Source organism: Trachemys scripta, chromosome 8, assembly GCF_013100865.1.
Source record: "Trachemys scripta elegans isolate TJP31775 chromosome 8, CAS_Tse_1.0, whole genome shotgun sequence".
Lineage (NCBI taxonomy): Eukaryota > Metazoa > Chordata > Testudines > Emydidae > Trachemys > Trachemys scripta.
Window position 1 is genome coordinate 74,114,072 of NC_048305.1, and position 21,500 is coordinate 74,135,571.

General features: G+C 40.6%; 1 protein-coding gene across 4 annotated transcripts in view; it reads right to left on the reverse strand.

The window, feature by feature from the left end:
- SLC44A3 (solute carrier family 44 member 3) overlaps window positions 1-21,500 on the reverse strand; it is a 74,255-nt gene that overhangs the window by 1,667 nt on the left and 51,088 nt on the right. For 2 of the 4 annotated variants that reach the window (XM_034779224.1, XM_034779220.1), the window contains 5 exons: window positions 20,921-21,077; window positions 17,485-17,568; window positions 5,450-5,587; window positions 4,621-4,857; window positions 1,862-2,997 (listed from right to left, as the gene is read on the reverse strand). In XM_034779224.1, the coding sequence (XP_034635115.1) occupies window positions 2,857-2,997; window positions 4,621-4,857; window positions 5,450-5,587; window positions 17,485-17,568; window positions 20,921-21,077 (757 nt within the window). In that variant the 3' untranslated portion in view covers window positions 1,862-2,856. Of the gene's footprint in view, window positions 1-1,861; window positions 2,998-4,620; window positions 4,858-5,449; window positions 5,588-17,484; window positions 17,569-20,920; window positions 21,078-21,500 lie in introns of those variants that run through there. The other 2 variants (XM_034779223.1, XM_034779222.1) reach the window with 2 other exon arrangements.

Below are 21,500 nucleotides of genomic sequence, written 5' to 3' on the forward strand. Positions count from 1 at the left end.
TGGAAGACACGTGGGGAGAGGTTTTTGGGTTGGGTGCAGCAGTGCCGTATTATTGCAGGGTGGCAAATTTGCAGGGGTGGAAGCTCCCCTGCGCGCCCCGCCCCCCTGCTCCAGCTCACCTCTGCCTCCTCTGCAAGCGCGCCGCCGCGTCCTGTTTCTCTCCCCTCCCAGCGCTTGCGCCGCGAAACAGCTGTTTCGCGGGGCAGGGAGGGAGGGAGAAACACCGCACGCTGAGGGAAGAGGCGAGGGCGGGGATTTGGGGAAGGGATCCAATAGGGGAAGGGAGGGGGCAGAGTTGGGGTGGGGACTTTGGGGAGGGGGTTGGAATGGAGGCGGGAAAAGGGCGGAGTCGGGGCAGGGCCAGGGCAGCAATTATTTCCCGGCCTAGGGGCGGCAAAATTATTAATCCGCCACTGGGGTGCAGACTGAAAAGACTGCTCTTAGTGCTGTTAGCAAAAGAAGCTGTTTCTTGCTATTTGATTGCCTACGTGTTTAGAAAGACAGAACTTTGTACATTCGTTGTAAATAACCAAAATTGCATCAAAGAAACACTTGACTTTCTCCAATTTGTACTCCCACCTAAACACTCACCAGCTCCCAAACTTTGACTAGCCACTTGGGGCAAAAAGGGGCAACAATACCGACTTCATTTTTGTGCATGACACAATTTAGCAGGACGTGGAATGGCTGCTGCTGCAGACCATTTATCAGCCAACCCTGGGCTTTACTGAGAATTATATTTGAGCCTGGATGACAATCATGCTGAGTTCTAAACACACTGAGTCAGATTCTCAGCTGATGTAAACTGTCATAGCTCCATTAAAGTCAACTGGCAACCTTTTTCTCTGAGAGCTTGTCGTCTTCACAGCAACATAACTTGAGTTTGTACACTCAAAAAACTGCATCTGAGCTAGCCTACCTCAAGCGAAAGCAACCACACTACCAAAAAAACAATGGAGTTACACAGAGTGATTTGATTAGCAGTACAGAGTAATTGGGTTAACAGAGTGATTGGATTAGCTGCTAAAGACTTGTAACTCAAGCTGTTACATCCCCACAGCATTAGGAGCTTGAGCTTCAGCATCACTTGAGGTTCAAACTATCCCATCCTTCCCTGGCCCAAACAGGCTTGAGCATAAAACACCATTTAAGGCTAATGTCTACACCACAAAGTTAAGTCGCTGTAATTAAACAGCTGTTGCATGTCCACACTATGCTCCTCGTGTGGGTGGAGTATATCCACAGTAGCAGCTCTTGCATTGACACAGAGAGCAGTGCACTGTGGGTAGCTATCCCACTGTGCATCTGGCCGCAGGGTGTTTTGGAAAGGGTTTGCAATGCCTCATGGGGGCAGGTTCAATGTCACATGATGCATGTTTCTCAATCCCATCATTCCATGGGCATCCTACTAGGTTTTCAGCTGCTTTTCAACTGCCCTGGTCACCTGTGAGCCAGCCATGTGTGGCAGAAAGCATGGATCCGCTACTGCTCTTCAGTATTGTACTGGCATTATAAACACAAGGCTATAAGAGGAGCTCGAGGGGGGGAGCTATTCACCAACACCCTGACCCCAGCATCCTCCTTGTAGAAGCGGCATGTTTGCGGCTCCGCATCAGAGGTGACTATTTGCCTCCCCTTGCCTTCTGCTATGCCTGCTGCAACTCTCTGAACTGCTGTACGTCCCTATCGTAGCCCTTCTCCTCCATGCCTCAAGCATTCTGAGGCTGGAGCGGAGCTGCACCTGCACAGCCTCCTATCTCCACAGATCCAGGAGATCCACCACCTTCCGGGTACTCAAGGCAGGGTACTGCGTGGAGCCAGCATGCTCAGCTGGGCGGTTGCTACGTGAGATCTCCAAACAGGAAGAGCAAGTTCAAAACTTCCCCGGGCTTTAACAGGTGAGGGGTGTTCACTTGTATACCAGGCTGCAGGCAGGGAAATTCAAAATGGTAACCAGAACTGTCATGGTGGGCCTTGTGGGATACCTCCTGGAGGCCACTTAGGGCAATGTAAGCAACGCAGTGTTTACACTGACACTGCGTCACTCTAACTACGTTGCCCTAAGCTCTATTCCTCTCATCAAGGTGGTTTTATTATGTCAGCGTAGCAGGCGAGTTAAAGCAGCCAGAGGAGCACTGCAGTGTGTACACCTCTAGTTAGGTCAACATAAGCTGCTTTATGTTGACAAAACTATGTAGTGTAGACATGGCCTAACTCAAGCTAGAGATTTGTGAGTGTGGATGGGAGTCTAGGGGTAACATTGAAATTATAACTTGAGTTAATTGTGCTTGAAGACACACCCTTAGTCTTTAAGTCTGAAACTGCATCTTGAGGGGGCATCTCCCTTTTTTCACCTCATAATTTTTAAACAGTGTAAAGCACAATCAAACAAAAATATCAGCTTAAAACATGTGCCAGATTCTCCCCCACATCTGAGCACTGCTCAGTGCATGGGAGCAGGAAATCTATACCAGTCCCAGTGTGAATTAGATCAACCTAGCACTACAGTAATTTACACTTAAGACCTTTTGAGCCTTTATGCCAATGGAGGATCAATGTGGCTGTGAGGAATCCTGCCACATGCTCTCTCTGCGCCTCTTCATCCCTCTCTATGCTGGGGATGGGAAGGGTGGTTGGCACAAAAGCCAGCTCTGCCTGGTTTATACCAGCAGAGTTCACTGCTGGCCGTTCACGGCCACAATCTGGCCCTGAGCTTCCAGTGTCAGTAACAATGATTAGTATGAAGGGATGAAACCCCTGGGGCTCAAAAATTTGGCTGCTGCAAGAAATCATAAAGTAGGAAATAAATATTTACAGTCTATCCCCATTCTTGTAGTACACCTGGGAGACAACATGTTATTTGATGTCCTCATCACATCGTCTTTGTTCCCGTCTCACCATAGGCTGTAGTTCTGTACCATCTTCATTGTTTTGGGGGGTCTTTTGCTTTCTGTTTTTCTCCCACTCTGTTAGCCTGGTGCTGTGATTCACAAAACTCTATAAAGCAGAAATAAAGGACACGGTCATCCAGAAATTTAAACTGTTATATAAATTAACAACCTGGTGAAACACTGAAAAGGAGGACAATTAGCATGGAGCGTTAAACCTTAAACTAACTAGTTCCCAAGTGGATGACACTGGAAACTGGCTATGTCTTAGTGGGATGATTACAGCTGTTGAGGAGAGGGCAGTCTCTCTACAACCTCCCTTACTGGAAAGCTTCATTTCCCTCTGGCCCCAAGGGCATGGCAAGTTGCACAGGGAGTTAAGGCCAGAGTTGGAGAGTCTGGCAGTAGGGATTAGGAAAGAACGTAGACAGCAGTGCAGTGCAGACAGGGAGTGGCTATAAATTGCCTTCTTGAGGCAAAAATTAAGTTAGACACATTCTGGCATTTGGCAAATAGTTTGTGGTTGACAGAAGGAGAAGTCTCTCATTTGAAGAAGGAAAAGTTTGGAGGGCAAGACTCCAAAAGGTTCCACACTTAGGAATGTATCGCTATTCATGACAGAACATAAACACATGCATAGCCTTAAGCATGTGGTTAAATGCTGTCCTGAATCGGAGTGAAAAACCAAATAACTGTCTTCTTTTGGCCAAAGGGTTAAATTCATTTATAGGAAGTTTGGGTGTTTAAAAAACAACAACAAAAAACTGAATTCTGTGAACATTACAAGGAAAGTAACAACTACTATTTCAAATCAGATATTATGGCATTTTTTCTGACTAAATCCATCAAGAGCATCCATCCTGTATGGGTTATTCTGGCTGCTAAATTTATTTTTCATGAACCAGTAACACTGTCTTTGTCACATGGCATGTGAGGAAAAAATGCAGACCTGGCCAGAAAGCAGCATGAAAGGAAAGAACATCTGTCTCTTTAACCTTCCTCTCCATACGAAAGAAAAGGTGTATGTACATTTAAACATTCCACATGCCTTTGTAACTAAAGCACCTTTTACCATCACTAACTACTGAACATTTATTTAAACTAAAACTGTCTTCCTAATTCTTTGAATGATTCTCCATCATGTAACATCAAGAGTCTGGCACAGGACTTCCGTGGTACAGATAACAAACAACCCAGTGGAAAGAGACTGATTAAGTTTGCCAGACAAGGATGAGGCTTGTTCAAAATTGTAGTGTCTTCAGGGCTTACCATAACTAACTGAACAACTGCTGAAAACTAGAGGGAACATTTCTGGATGCAAGTTAAGATACATTACATCTACATTTCTAGTTTTAGGTCTTCATGATGTAGATGGGGACTCTACATACTGGGTTACCTATTAATTTGTTAAGCACCAATAATGTATTTAACCTATGAAAAACACAAACGAAGATGGTCTTTATCCAGAGAGGCTGGGTCTAAAAGACTAAAGCAGATGCACTGGGAGACCCAATGGGAGGTGTTAACTTTATTATATAATTTGTATCCTTTAGTCCACATCTTCGAAGGAGCTGAAGAAGGCATTTATTGTGGGTTAGTTTTTATGGGTGTGGGGGAGGAGGGGAGAACGAATCTTAGACACTAGAACACCACTTGATCAATACACTATTAAAACGTATTACTGAATTTATCTGCCTGCTAATGTGTCTACATTACTGTCACAAGAGTTTACCAGTAATTCTTGATCCATGAAGTATGGCCTCTCTGGAGATCCATCATTTGTTTCCATATCAATAGCAAAACAAAAGAACAGGGCATCCATGACCACTTCGAAAACCGACAAAAAGCTGTGGGCTACCAAGCAGGCAAAAAGTGCAACTAGCAACAGAGGAACTACCCATACGTGGAACTCACGATGGTAGTTAAATGCCATTAACCCTCCAAAAACTGTGAAACATACAACAAACACCTGTATAAAGGGGAAAAAAGGAAGCAGCTATATTACAATATGCACCAAAGCTATGGCAAATATTTTATTGGCTAATCTTTTAAAGACAATTTATTTCATAAAGGGGAGAGAAGGCTTGAGATCAATCAATTTGAAACCATCTAGCTGTTCACACAGGACACATGTGGATACACAGATTTATTATCATTGTTATTCTTGTCCTCCCATCCATATGTTTGTTATACCCACTTGTCATGCCTTGTCTTAAATTAGACTAAGTTCTAAGGGGCATTAACTCTCTCTTACTATGCGTTTGTACAGCATTTAGTGCAATGAGACCTCTGGGTGCTTCTGTAAAACTAATGAAGTAAATATAATAAACAGTAAACTAAGTTCCTCCAACAAAAATGCAAGAACCTGATTCTCCTGTCACCAAGCCCATTTTACATCAGTGTAACTCCATGACTTCAACAGAGTCATACTCCTGATTTACTTAGTGTATGTGAAAAGAGAATCAGTCCCTAATTTTTGTCTTCATTACTACAGGATTGGGCCTATAGTTAGTCTATAATTAGGAGTTTATGCATGGGTTTTGCAAATTACAGTCTCTTACCTTTCCTAGAAAAATGATGAAGTCTCCAAAACAATTAATGAATGCTATATTAGCAGAATTCTTTGCTAAAATAAAGAGAGCATCCTTTGCTGAGGTACAAAAATTTGTCCCATTGATGGCTGTTGTGGTGTATACATGCTGAAATGAGAGAATAAAAAGGTAATGTGAGTGACTGCAAAAAAGGTAGAAATCTTTTAATCTGGAATTTACTATGGGAAAAGGAAAGCCTTAAAATATCTTTGGAAATACTGATGTTGTGCTTACACATACAGGAGTTATTTTGCATAGTCTTGCAGTTTAATTTCAAGCAAGTATAATAACTATGCCTGTAACTTCAAACTGACTTTTCACATAACTTCTGCGCTGGGTAAAAAAGGACAAAAGTAAAATTTGTATTTCTGAAACTACCTCTTTCCAATTTCTTTTGGAACGTTGCAGAGCCAAACCTTTGCTAATGAATAACTAATATGACATGTAAACTACAATGAAATTCATATCTGGACATATGCAATGCTGGCCACCTTTTCTATGTATATGCCAGCTAGAGTGTTGTGTTTGGTAAACTGTACAAATGAAACAAAAAGTAACACTTGTTATTAAACTTTTCACATTTAAAAATCAATGATTAAACAAGTTTTATATGTGATCCTTTCACTTACTATTGAGCCTTTGAATTTTCATGGAACCATAACCATAAAAAAACTGCTTCACAGAAAGACAAAAGAATAATAAAAGAGTGGCAGGGAGTGTTGGGACTAGAGCAGTTGGTCTTATGTGGGGAAAACATATGTTGATTTCAGTGGAAATTGCGGGCACTCAGGATTTTCAAGTAGGTACCGAAAATTTTGCAAGATTTTAGTATTATTTGTCTTCAGGTGGAGTTTTGCAAAGGCAGACTGGAGGATAGCCTTATCATCTACTTCTATAGGATTCTTCTAGCATGTTTTCAAAATAGCTTATATCAACATAATGGATAGAAATCATCAATGAGGAGTTGAATTAGTAGCTGAATAAGGAGCAGGAAAAATGTCACTTGATATATAAAACATAGTTATGCTCTACTAGTTTTTGAGAAAAAAAGCCAGATTATACAGTATTAAAAACATTAGTTGAGTTTGGGCATGCTCACTGAGACTAATAGCGTGCAAGAGTTTTTTTTGCAAAAGGAATTTGATGGCCCCACCGTTTATTTAGGGATTAGAATACTTTCTGCTTTGCTTGGGAGTGAAAAACATTCTCAGCATCTGCTGAAGGAAATATTTCTTTCTGGATTTCTGGTCCAACTTTCCACTTTTTCTTATTATAAATCAAAATACAGAACTGCCCAGCATAGCTTCTATCTACTTTACATATTCCTACGATGCCCAGTTATGTTCCATAACTTGATAACTAACATCTAGGCACCAAGTCCTGGTATAATATAAACTGATATGACTGTACCTTAAAATATTTTAAAAAGGGAATTCATAAAAGCAAATTAAGACTTTTGGTATAAATATAGTAGCAGAATATTCATTTTATCTGATAAGACAAGGGAAATAATTTCAGTTCCTAAATCAGTGAAACTACACAGTGGGGACATGTAAGCAATGATGCTCTTTCATTGGGAAATTATTATATAGCACCAAATGTGTTCCAAGTGCTTCCACAGAGCTTAAAATAATTAATGTCAAGACTGATTTCTACAGCACTAGGCAATACATACATAAGACAGCAGAATGGACACAGAATGTAGAATGTTTGCATGAATATCTGCTTGTTCATATTATTTAAAATAAGCAGGTTAGAAAAACAGACTCCTGTACTAGACAGTTTCATTTCTACTCAAGCTGCTCCTTTTCCTTGCCAGTACCATAACAATGTCTGTGCAGGGTATGACAATATTAGCTAAAGTATCTGTTAATAATAATCATTAGTAATACTATGGGCATAACATGCCTTCCATTTGAAGATCTCAATGCACTTTACAAACTTTGATGGATTTATTTAACACTCTGTGACACTATTTGCCTTCAGTATCCTAAGCGTAAAGGCTATGTACCTGATCCTGCTCCATTGAAGTGGATGTGAGTTTTGCCATTAACTTTAATGAAAGCAGGACTGGACCCTATTTATATAATTGGCACAGTCTCTTCTCTTGAATATTAAAAGAATACCATGCACTTTTGTACAAACACTATTTCCATCCTTCAAAAGACAAAAAAGCACTTGTCAGCTATGTTGGGATGTGAATACCAGCTGCATGATGATTCGTGGTACTACAAGCAAACAAAGCAGAAACAGAAGCAGCAGCAGCATTTAGTCAACGCTTTGAAATTTCAAACCATATAAACTTTAACTAAATCACCACAACAACCAGCAAGGCAGACAGGTAAGTAATAATGCAATATTATGGGAGTAAAAAGAGGCACAAAGCGATTGAGTGAGTTGACCAAGGTCACAAAAGCAGTCAGTGACTGAGGCAGGATTAGAACTCAGGAGTTCCTGGCTTTCACAGTGCAAGCTAAATCTCCTAAACCAAGCCATCTCCATGCTTTGAACAAATTTACAGGTACAAGATAAAATGTATGGTTTAGAGAGCAATTCCATACACTTTAATTACATTTTACTAGTTTATTATACAAACAATGAAATAACACATTAGCCCCACACATATAAAACCTCAGTCTCACAGTTCAGGTCTCTATGGTCCTAATCCATTAAACCACTTATGTTCCTGCCTAATTTTAAGCATATGAACAGGCCTACTGAAATAAACAGGACTATCTGCATGCTTGACATTAAGCACATTACTGGAGGGTTTTGTTGGATGGTTAGTCACTGTGAAGAACTGGGGCTATTATGCCTGTACAATTTAAGAGTTCTGGTTGGTATTGTGAAGTTGATTTAGGAAAAACTGCTGTATCACAAGACTGTATCGGGGTCTCCAAACTTTATGAGACAAGGGCCATATTAGATTTTTGAAAGGGCTTTGCAGGCCGAAGCGACTGTGAAAGAAATTAAATATATGCAAATATATGCAAATCATTAAAAAACAGCACTATTCTACTGTGTCAGAGTTGCATTAAATTCTAAATCAGGTATAAAAGTTAATCAATGCAGGTACTGTGAAATCACACAAAATATTTGTCAATACATTAAAAATCATTTCACATTTTTTTTAATTTTATTTCTAAAAACTCACACATTTGTATCATACAAATACTGTTTGGTTCTATTAGTGATGTAGTTAAAATTTAACCATTATGAAATTGTTAATTTCCATCTTCTTTACTCCATTTATTGGAGACGTAATTAAGCATCTGGCTTGTATTTTTACTCCTAAGGCAGGGGTCCGTGCCTGCTTGGCTGCAGCAATGACTCTCCCCTATGTTGGCTCCTCTTTTGGGGGGGGACACTGGCTCCCGGGGGCACTCACCCCTCTGCACAGCTCAGCTCAGCTGCTGCCCCATGTGAGCTGCTGCTGGCGGCCCCTCCCCCTGCCTGCTTATGCCTACTCAGCTGTTTGCTGTTGGTTGGAGGGCCGGACAAATGGAAGCCCGGGGCCGGATCCGGCTTATGGGCCGTAGTTTGGAGACCCCTGATCTATATGTATGTGGATCCACCACTGCTGGTGGGTACACACCAGACTGATACAATGGGGGTCCTTAGGACTCAGTGACCCTAGTCAGGTACAATGAGTGAGCTGCATCTTTACAAAACCAGTTTTGGCTCAATCCCCTGAAGAGTGGAAGAACTAAGGAAGGAAGGAGCAGTAGAAAGTTACCTAAAAGGTAGAACAAAGGAAGCCAGCAGGGTTTAAAAAGCAAGCCACACAGGAATATGACAGCCAGACAGGAGGAAGAAGCAAGGTCACCCAGGATGTAGCAGCCTCATGGGGCAAGGTGCCCTGACCACATTCCTAAGCCCAGATGGCCCCAAGGCCTCTGAAAACCCCTGGGACTCTGACCCTTGCCCAAAAGAATGCCCTGGAGTGATGAGGAAACTGAGACAGAGACATGAATTTAGTGTTTATTATTTTGTATGAGCTACACAATAGTGTTTTACATGATCACGTATAAAAGAGAATAAACGTGTTAGACGTGCAGACTCTGTGTGCAGGTTAACTGCTTCATAAGCGCTGCATTCACCTTAGAGAGTTAAACTAGAAACTAGAAACTTCACCCTTGGGGTGGAGTTCTTGGAGAGGGTGTGTTTAACTACAAGGTAGCTTGAGGGGTCATCACTGCACCCAGAGGGATTAGGCAGCTGGACAGCAAGTTCCAGATCACAAGGGGGTGCTAGATGGAAGGTCTGAGTCCTAAAAATGTGCCTAGGGACCCAGAAATGGCTTGACTCCATTCATACACCAGGGGCTTAAAACACACAGGAATCTAGAGCGAAAGAGGCTTGGATTTCCCTCACAACAGTACTAGTGAGTGGCTGAAAAGGGGCACTTGCTAGGATCTGCAACAATCACCAGCAACCAACACAGACAGATAGACAATAACTAAATCAGTGCCCCCAAACTGAGCAGTCACAATAGTTACACACCAGAAGAGCTCTCCCCCTTTTTGGACATTCGCATTCACATTATGCTCAGCCTAGCACCTATTTGGAAAGAGCGACCCAAATCCTAAATCACAAGGAGCATTTCCAACATGTTATGAAATCTTAAATGTTCCATTGTTTTCTAGTTAGTGGGAGTATTCACCAACTCATTTCCTTTCAGGGAAAGATATATTTGCTGAGTAAGAGAAGGTAAATCAAAGTCAATTTAGAACTTGCTTTCATTTGGAAACAGGCAATATAAATATGTTTTTTAATAGATTTTAAACGTTTCCCTTAGTCACTAGATTCTGTTTAATAAACTAGTGATTTTCCATTAGTGCAGTCCTTCCCAAAGGACTACAGGCAAGGACTACAGGCAAGCAGTTATGACATCAGAGCTGCACCATAAATCAAAGAGCCTGGGATGCAGTAGATAAGATACAACCTCACTCCTTCACTAAAAAAAGAGTTAATATATCAAAACTACCTTTGTGAAGAACACAGCCCTCTTTGCTTTGAAGCCTGGGAACCAGACATATTTCTCAGTATCAGGACAGATAAATAAGGAATGTGAATGTTTACATATTTTCTAATACCACAGTATGCAAGAAAACGATTTAGAAAAAACATCTTTCTATATTTCACAACACAGAATGTCAAGGGTCTCGGAAAAACTGACCTGCTAGCTTCATGAGAAAAGCACTGTGGCAAAGATCCAGGCCCTAAATTCTCTGTTTGCTGAGAATAATTGCTACTTTGTATAACAGCTGAATGCAGTCGTCCATTGAAGGACTGGCTATAACAAAATGAGCTCAGTGAAAAAGAATTGCCATAGCAACAGAGTCATCTTAAAAAAGAAGCCAAAACCAAGCTGCTCAGATATCCCACTTCAGCTTCTTCTGCCCAGCCTGGCCTGATTTTCTCCTTGCTGCAATAGAGCCACAGACTCTAGAGGGCTGGCCTGCAATGTGGTGGATCTGAGTTTGAATCCTGAGTGCCATAGAGACATGCTCAGAGAATGAAAGCTAGATAAATAAGAGACTATGTCGTCACTCTGGCTAGTGTACAAAGCAGTATCAGAGCAGACTCTGGAGGAAGCCATGTCATGCCACCTTTGAATAGAGGGAAGAAACAGAGTAACATGGGGCCTGTGAGAACCGCAACAGGGAGGAAATGCAGGACTCCCTCAGTGCCTTGGAAAATGCCATCTCTTGAAGTCTCAGGAAATTAAAAAGTGCTACTCATCCAAAGGGCTGCATTAAAACACCAGGCCACCAATATTGCGGCCCTCCAACAACTTTCCTAACGTGCCCCACACAGACTCACAGGTCCACCTTTCTCAACTCCTTGATCTTCAACCCTTTCCATCCTTGAATCCTTGCCCTGCTCAAGGGACTACTCATGCCCCTCCACTTGTCTTCTTGTTCTTTCCCATGCATGTAATCTAGTCCCTCCCTGGCTATCAAAGACAGACTGGTACTAGCAGCACATTCTCTGTCTCAGCCCCATTCCTCTCCTTCAGCAACTCACTGCTGCATCTGGGTTTCCTCTCAACCATGGGGCCTAACCATAAGGATCCTGCCTCTATCGACCCCGTAGCCATAATATATTTCTATATTAATTACTAACAATGTTCTCTGTAGTTAGTGCTACATTGATTTTCGTTTGGATGTTCTCAAATAAACCTGCACTGAGCCCCATCTTAGCTCAGGAGTTACCCGTCTCAAAAGAGCTGTTTCTGAATTCCTTGGCACCTGCTTCCTTGTTTTAAAAAGGAAGTTCCATTTGGCAGACACTAATGGACATTCACAGATCACAGTCAGGTCTATGAACTACACTTGCTATTAACTGAGAGCTTATTATGGGGTCAAAAGTTCAGTTCAACCTGCATCAATGGAATCATAGGCCAGTACAGTATAATTGTTCTCTAATCCCCACATGGTAAACCATACACTAGAATATATAAAACTGAAGGAGTTTTTATTTCCTGTTGAGGCATTTATGAAGGCCCTTAGGGAAAGCAAACTAGCTTTTTTAAAAAAATATGATTTAACTGAAACCATTCTTTTAGTTGACTGTGTATTCGAGATGCCTGAAAACTCTAGCCTACCATCTAGTAGCAAATCTGCCAGTAACATTAAAATACAGTATTTTGGGGAGGATGGGGACGAGAAGAGGTATTTGATGGGGTAAGATCGTCAGAATGTTTGGCAGTCTGCAGAAGAAAGTGTATTTACATTAGCGTTTCTCGATTTTGTCTGCATCCACATCACTTTTGCACAAGGTGTTTTAATCCCATGACCACAAAGCTCTTGCGAGACTGCCACCCAAAGGTTTAAATTACAGAAGAAAGTGCATCAGTAGAAAGGGTTACTATTACTTTTATATTTATATACTAAGGCAGCTAACATAATTTCATAATTTTGCTGAATTTCAGTACCAATAAATGGTGAGCCATAACACTGGCTATTATCACTAATGGCCGCCACAAGGTTCTATATGCCATTGCAGCCTCAACATCATGGTGCTGATTAGAATAAAGAAACTACACGCTTCTCAGCAATTCCTTCAGAAACCTATGTGCTGCACTATGGAAGGGGTGCTTGCCAGCTGGCTGCAGATCAACCCAAACCAGACACAGAAAAGCAAAATTATACTTCTGGTGATGTACTGTAAAATACATTTATTGAAACAAGACTAAGGAGGGAGAGATGTCTTTGAAATACCCAAAGTTAAGGCACTGCCACAACTATTTAAGAGAGGAGACAGAAATTGTGACTATCAAACCAAAAAAAGGGGATTGTTTTTATGAAAGAGAAATTCCAATCCACCAGATTTTACTTGAGATCATTTGGATAGGTTTATCTGGGCCTTACTGAAACCACGAATGCAAGATGATGAAATATCTATGGTAATTCTAACAAATGTTGGCAAACAGAAGGATAATGATTTTGTATTCATAATGCACCTTTCATCCAGATAGATCCCAGAGAGTTTTACTAATGTATTATACACATACAAATCAGAAATACAGCAGCTTTGGGGTGAACGTTTAACATAGTAACTTTACGCCACAGGACAGGACCCAGTTGAAAGTATAGAGGGAATTTAGGCAGGCAGAATATAATTACCCAAACTGTAGTCCAAACAGGACATTGGGTTAACACTGCTGCTCATGCAGAAAGTGCCACTGAATCTTTAATGATTATAAGCAGCCACTGCAACAGAACTCTATAGTCAGCACATGTTATAACTATTAGTGACTAAGGAACAACCCAGGTAATGGCAGGATGTCTTTGAAGGTATGTCTACACTGCAATTAAAAACCCACTGCTGGTTCAGGGGCTGTTTAACTATAGTGCAGACGTTCGGGCTCAAGCTGCAGCCTGAGCTCTGGGATCCTCCCACTTTGCAGGATATTAGAGCCTGGGCTCCAGCCTGAGCCTAAACATCTAGATCGCAATTAAACAGCCCTTAGGTTGAGCCCTGCGAACCCCTGTCACCTAGCACAGGCCACCAGTGGGTTTTTTATTTCAGTGTAGATATCCCCTTAGGCATCTCTTGACCAAGGTCCTTGGAGATCTGAATGAGACTCAGATGAGTGCATTGGGATTATGATTCACTCCAAGGAGGCTGGGTTTGAACTGAGCTGGGGGGAGAAGAACATAAGACATTACTATATACCAGCTGTTTTCTAGCCTAGGACCTGATGCTTTGAGTTAGTGAACTAAAGGCAGAAAAGGGGAGATACAGCAGTGCAGATAATCCTGAAAATCCACAGACAAGGGACATTTATTAAGTGAACAGGCCTTAATGGAAGGTCTAGGGAGAAGGTAATCAGTAGGAGGTTCTTATTGCCTGAGCCACTTTTGAAATCTGTGGATGCGTGAAAGGGCAGTTATAATCTCTTTCCATTATTTAGAGATCTAGCATCCTGTTCATGTTTTGGTATATTTAATATTAATGTCATGTTGTTCTGCACATCCAAGCTACTGTTTCTATTCCACATGCAGTGTTTGCAGGTTTTTACATATTGCATGTGAACAAATATATCTTTTGGACTGTACCATACAGATAAAAGGAAAGAAAAGCAGAATAAGAAGCCTAAATGGATCCACACTTGAACAACACTATGTTGTAACAGATGATTAAGGGAGATCACCAAATCCACACAGCATTGGACAGTTAAAACAACATAGTAAAATACCCCATTGTTGGCAATGGGCTAATTCTCCACCTGTAGGAGATGCACATGACAATCAGGGCCGAAGTTTAAAATCTCATCTGAAAGATGGCATATCCAGCTGCACAGTGCCCGCTGACAACATAATGTGCCATTGGGTTGATACTATCTCACAGGTAAGAGTGCTATCATCTGAATCACCAACATTACTTCCTGGAGCACTTGTTAGTCCTCTGCAAGTTTCCCATCCAAGTACTGACCCATTCAGCCCTGGTTAGCATGCGAGATCAGAATTTGTGTCATTCCGATTACTTAATTCCTCCTCAGAGACAGGCAGGAGAAGAAAATATCAGTGTTGGAATGATGAGGAGAGATTTGTAATCATTTTTTTTAAAATGTGATTTCTTCCCACCTATCAGAGTTCTCAATGGATTTCTTTTTAGAATTCCCAGGTAATGATGCATTTGCTAAGGTAATATTATCACCGATGAACAAGAATGGGACAAAGGACAAACACAGAATGGAAAATGTCAGTACACACAGTAACTCTAGGATCAATTTCAATGACAACTGTTCTACATTTGAGTAATTTAAACTCCTCTAAAAAAAATAATCTGAAAAGTACTAAAAGCTTTAAAAATATCAGAAATATACAGACAGACCAAATTTTTAAAAATGAGTGCCTAAAGTTAGGTTCAAACCTAAGTCCAAATTCAGAAACTAGATAGGTGGCCTCATTTTCAAAAGTGCTGAGCACTCAGCAACTTCTACTGCTTTCACTGAGAGTAGCTGAATGTTCAGCACTCTTGAAAATCAAGCCACTTATTTAGATGCCTAAAATCAGGCTTGTATTTTTGAAAATCTTGGTCACAATTTTGCAAACTTGAAGCCTGGTTCAGATTTATTTACCTAATCACCCCCCAAAAAACCTACATACACCTTATTTTGCGGGAGGAATGGGGGGAAGGATTAGACAAATTGATTACCCTGCATAATACACTCATCTGTGCTCGCTCTTACATTTTTCATACAGCTATAACTTCTATAGGTTACCTTACAAAAGGTTTATGGTTATCTTCTTTTCTAATCTTCTCCCATATGCTACGTTGCTCTGGTTTACAAAGCTGGAGCTATGGTCATCTTTGCCAAAAACATACCCAAACAAACAATTATTTAACAACAGGCACAGTAATATGATCTTGAATTAAAAAAAAAAAAAACTCAGTTTTTTATTTTTTTTTAAGATCTATTTTTTACTACAGTGGCCAAGGAAAATAACAGGAAATCTTTTAACAAAGTAAGAACTGAAGCACAAGCCTTTGACCCAAGCAGACAGCAGTACAATAATTAGGTATTCTTGTAACAAACACATAAATAACATACAACAGCAGCTGGAGAAAGCAAATGCTTTTATATTGGCTATCATCTTTGAAGGGCAGGAAGCCAAGGTGAAGGGTGACAATAACATGCTTGGAGTCCAAACTAACTACAAGGCTCTTAACCAAGTCAGTGACCATGAGATCTAATCTAGAATGTAAGCCGAGAAAGTTCATCCCACGGAACTAATGATTTTGTTGAACAAGAATTTAGTGTGGTCTGGACGAAGACATATCCTATTTCTTTCAAGCCATTCAGCATTCATTTTCATGTATGCAGCCACTTTAAAACAGCGAAGTGCAGCTTTAGCAGAATCTGATTTAAGAGTTATCAAAGCTAAACTTGTACTGCCCAATGGCATCTTCAGAATTGTAGCATACAAAGTATTAAAGGGAACTGGAGTGAAACTAGAACCCTGAAGAACACCATACATAATCTTTAGGGTGAAGAAGATCTTCTTATTGTTTCCACTATAACGGCAAAGGATGTTAGAGCCACCACAGTTGATGAAGGGGTATTGTAAAAACATAAGAAATAAGTATAGACAAGAATGGAGATGGAGTTGGGGAAAATGTGGAAGAAAGGACCAGGAAGAAAAGAGCAGAAGTCAAGTATTTGAAAACTGGCAGTATGTAGAAGATCAATCATTTCCAATAAAAACACCTTGGAAAATAACAGTTAAAAAAGTTGTCTTTCTAAGAAAGGGAATACTGTATTTTGTGGATGCCCCATTTTGGTTTATATTCCAGATATAGTAATATTGAAAATCAGAAAAGACCAGTAAGAGAGTTTTTTCTTTTAGTGGATGCTCCCAGGGTGGACAGTTATTTATCCATCTAGATTATATTATAAACTCTTCAGGGCAGGCACCATGTATTTTACTGTTTGTATAATGCCTAGCACAATTAGTTCCCTATACTGAATGAATAAGGCCTCTAGGTACTGTTTGTCCTACAAACACAATAATAAATAATAAGCCACACAGTGTCCACGAGCCAGCAGGAAGCTGGACATCATCTTCAGTTAGGCTTCTTGCATCCTCTAGATCCTCCATTTGGGCCCCCTGCATCTCAATAGCCTGTCACCTGACTCATAGAACCCTCTGGCTTTCTAACCCTTGAAGAAGAAGGGGAAGGCCCACTGTAGTTTTTCTAATAAGATCTTTCTAAATCGAGATTCTCAAACTTGGGGTCGGTACCCCCCAGGGGGTGGCAAGGTTATTACATGGGGGGTCGTAAGCTGTCAGCCTCCACTCCAAATGCAACTCTGCCTCCAGCATTTATAATGGTGTTAAATATATAAAGAAGTGTTTTTAATTTATTGGGGGGGGGGGAGATCACCACACTCAGAGGCTTGCTATGTGGAAAGTACAAAAGTTTGAAAACCACTGTTCTAAATGATCAGATCTGCTACACCATCCTTTACACCCAGCTACTTGTAGCTGTTTGTAATCTCTCTGTTACTGTGGAGAAATGTTGCCAACACCCATCTTCAGTTTGTCTACACAACTTTGTTTTTAAAACTCAAGTTAATTGATTGCCAGTTGACTGGGGTTAGCTGGCACACGTATACATACTAATCTGGACACCTCACAAATGTTTGCGGTGCATCCAGACTCACATGGACAAATGTGCTAGCTAACTCAAGTTAATCAGCAATCAATTAATTTGAACTAAAACAGTCTTATCACTCATCTGGCATGTCTACATTAATCTTCCTGATTTTACACACCAAGATTGTGCCTGTGTATGACAGGATTCTCCCATACTGTAGACAATATTTTATAACATTTAAACTAATATAGCTAGACACAATGCGGACAAAGACTCAGTCTGAAATGAACTCTAGGACACAGAGTACAATTCATTTATATACAGCCTTCACTATATTGAATAACTTTACTTGTAGATTACTTTAGATATGCACTTGATAGAATGTATTGTACCTGGTTAAAGTATCTTAGGCACCTTTCTAGACACCAAAAGCAGCAGAAACAGCATTTGAACATGCATCTTGCACATGCACTCTCCTGCAAAGAAATGAAATAACTAGTTAGTGCAGGCAGATTTTATATAAAACTGACATTTTACACCAACTTGCTTAACAGGACACTGTAGTTCTTCTCACAAAGTATTCATTTAAACAGCAGAGATTTCCTTCCTGCTTATGGGAATTGTTTTTAATTCAGATCCTACAGTATTAATGATTGATGAGCTGAACATTTTTTCCCTTTGGATGGAAGATTCTACTCTGGAAGGAAAATAACTGACGTAAGCAGCTTTGGTTTGCTAACAGCTGCATGTAGCACAAAGCATGCAGGCAAATCAGTAACCGTCAGTGTACTGATCGATGACCAACAGAGAGTCTATTTACAAATTAAACTTTTTTTTTTTACTGTATTTAGAGTATTTATTTTCTTTGTAATTTATACAAATGTTAGTTTTATTTTTGGGCTGTTTTTCAAGTTTTTGAAATAAGTGGAACCCTGTCTGACAGAAATAAAAAGACTAGAGAGATTTATATAACTGTGTGCACACGCACACACAGGAAATGGCTACACAGCAGCTGGGAGCATGCTTCCTAGCATGGATAGACGGACATACTAGCTCGGCTTAAGTTTGTGTGCTAAAAATAGCAGCATGGCTACGGCAGCACTGGCAGGGGCTCAGGCTACCCACAAAAATACAAACCTGCCTAAACCCCTGGGTACGTACTCAAATGGCTAGCCTGAGCTACTGCCCAAGGCCGCCACAGCCACAGTGCTATTTTTACTATGTATCTCAAGTGTAGCTAGCGCATGTCTTGTCTATCTGTGCTGGGAAGCACACTCCCGGCTGCTGCTATGTTGACACACCCACGAATAACTTTAATTTTATTAGGAAAGGTAAAAACAGCAGGCTTATATTCTCAAGGAGATCACTCCTTTCAGGAAACAGTTTGAAGTTCTTACAAAGACTTTGATGAATCTTAACTTTATATTAAACATAAAACAAAACAGGGAAGAACATCTAACATTACCTCAAAAAACAAAGTTGTTAATCCTACAGAGTATTTTAAAATATAATCATGAAATCCTACATCTTGAGGGCCATTGTGGCATGGCCATTTTCCCAGATGATGTTTAAAAGCAAATTCCATTTGGTGATATTTGTTCAAGAGTCTTTTTTATCCTCTATCTTCAGGGCTCAGAAAGGTTTTTATGTAAAGCTCTTAGAATGGCTGTGTGAAATCTTCAGGTCACATGCATAGCTGCGGAGTTGTATGGAAGCAGTGAAGGTGAGAATTTTTTAGTCTGGAGTTTAATATCCTTGCAAATTTTCCAGCATTCAATATTTTTTAAAATGTCACCAAAGAATAATATCCTGAGCCAAGCTGAATGGCAATACTTTGCCATGTCTCGCTGGAGAGCTGTGTTTATTATAAAAGCAGCACGCTAATTTCCTCACAATGGACAATATTCATCCCCTTCCACATTAAAACCCAGAGGAGGAGACTCTGCAGGTTGCGATTCCTCTTGGTAATTCTGTCAGGAGGAAGGGAGGGAGCTGCCTGGTGGAAAAGGCCCGGATGTCCTTCTACAAACTCATGAAACTCCAGGGACACCTGTGCAGATGCTCTGGCCTCTAGCAGTACCCTCCCCTCTCCCAGACAGCATGGCTGCAGTGGAGCAAAGGATCCCCTGCCTCCAGAGGGAACAGGAACATCTATGGAAAAGGTAATACAGTCTAGGTAAGTCCTGTGAGACCACAGGAGGGATGATTTGCATCCCATCCAGTCTGCCCACTCCCCAAACACTGCCACCTTGTGGGTCCCTGTACTTTGTGGAAGGGAGTCTGCAGGGTCCAGGGGTATGGTGGATTGTACTCTGGCGTGCCAGAACGGAGTGGTATCACTGTGTGGAGGGTCTTCCTCCATGGATTTGGGGGAACAGTCTGGCCCATTGTTAGCAGGTGCCCTGCAGCTTGTTTAGGAGCTGCACTGCCTAACTTCAGAGGAAGTCCTGTCAAGTCCTCCTCAGCTGGAAGGCTGTAGGCTGGTCATGGAAGGTAGAAAAGAAGAAGAGGACATGGAAGATACACCTAGGGATACAAATAAACCCTCTCTGCTAGAATATATTGGCTCATTCCAAATTTATTCAGAATTTCCAGCAACTAGCACATCTGCTTCAGATGTGCAACAAAAGCAGCAGACCATAAAGTTTCTGGGTAGTTTAATCTTGTCATTAATCTGTAATATCCCATTTGTTCTTATGCATTATTTGTGACTTTTACACAGACTCCAGTGAATGGTCTTGTATGCTTGTGGTTTTACGAACTCCTTCACAGGTGGAAAATAAAACGCATATTCTTCCTAGTAACAAAACCCTTCTTATCCACCATGTCATATCTATTGGCAAAAGGCAAGCCTCAAGGTGTTTAACTGAACCAAACACCCAAGGTTTAAGCGCAAAATTTTCCACAAATGGGTGCCTAAAGTTAAGCAACTACATCCAAGTTTAAGCACCTAAAAAGAATAACTTGATTTTCAGCCATGCTGATCACCCACAGCTTCTGTTGACTTCAGAGAATGTTCTGAGTGTTCAGCACATCTGAACATCAAGTCCCTCTTATTTAGGTACTTATAGAGTCCCTGCAAATGGATTCCTGCACTCATATGGAGCCCCAGTGATGTCAGTGGAGCGCCACACAGACCCACTACTGCTCCTAATTTATTACAAACTGCAGATTAAGAAATAGAGCTCGACATCTCATGAGAACCAGCCCATCCCATGAGATTTCCAGAAATAACCACAATTTGCATTCCTGTGTTACTATGGTACTTCTGTTTCCAGCAGAAGCCCAGACATGCAGAGGTGCATGACAATTAAAAAGATAAACAACAAAAACACTTAACCACACTTCTTTATGCTTTAAAAGATATGCTGAAATTCTGGACAAGAATGTGGGCTAGTTCTTATTTTACCTATTCTTTTTAAATACTCTTGAGCCTCCCACCACAAGGCAGGTGAAATCACCAAGAAAGGAGAGTTTTCATGCTGAAAATAAGCCATTCTTGGTAAGCTGGATTTTTTTTAAAATTATGATGATGTGAGAGTTTTAAAAAAATCCTTCTGCCAACTCTAAATTGTTCCTTACTCCTCATATAAGATTTTACATTAAAAAAAGTAAAAATAAATCACCTTTGATTTTCTTCTTTGAAATTAAAAAAAAAATCTGATCTGAGGCAGAAAGGAGTAGATACAGACAAGAAACTATTTCATGAATAAATCAAAATAAAACACACTACAGAATCTTACACAGAGGTTAGTTTTTCAATACATTTCTTTCCCGAACTTCACCCCTTAACCACTGTACTATTGTGTTACACAAGTATGTACCCACCTTTTCTTTTAGGGCATCATAAAGGTACATAAGAATAATTCTTGGAATTCTCACTATTGTGATTAAAAACGACCCTTTTACAACTGTTCCTTGATGATAGCAAAAAAGAACTGATATGGAAGACAGGATCAGGTGTCGTGGCGAGCTACTCTTATGTCTAGGGGGGAAAAACAAACAGCATTTTAAAATGTAATAGAAACAGAAAATACAGCTAATTTCTACTGCTGTTTAAACAATTAATATCTTTTATTGTTTCAGTTTCTTGTAACTGAAGTATTACTGGGAGTGCATATCTACTGGAATCCCATGGAGGTGAGTTCTGAATCCAGTGCTATTGAATATTTTCATTACATGACTTGGATAATGGAGTAGAGGGTATGCTTATAAAGTTTGCAGATGACACCAAGGTGGATGGGATTGAAAGCATGTTGGAGGACAGGATAAGAAATCAAAAACAACCTTGGCAAATTGGAGAATTGCTCTGAAATCAACAAGATGAAATTCAATAAAGATAAGTGGAAAGTACTACCCCTTAGGAAGGAAAAAATCAAATGTACAAATACAAAATGGGGAATAACTG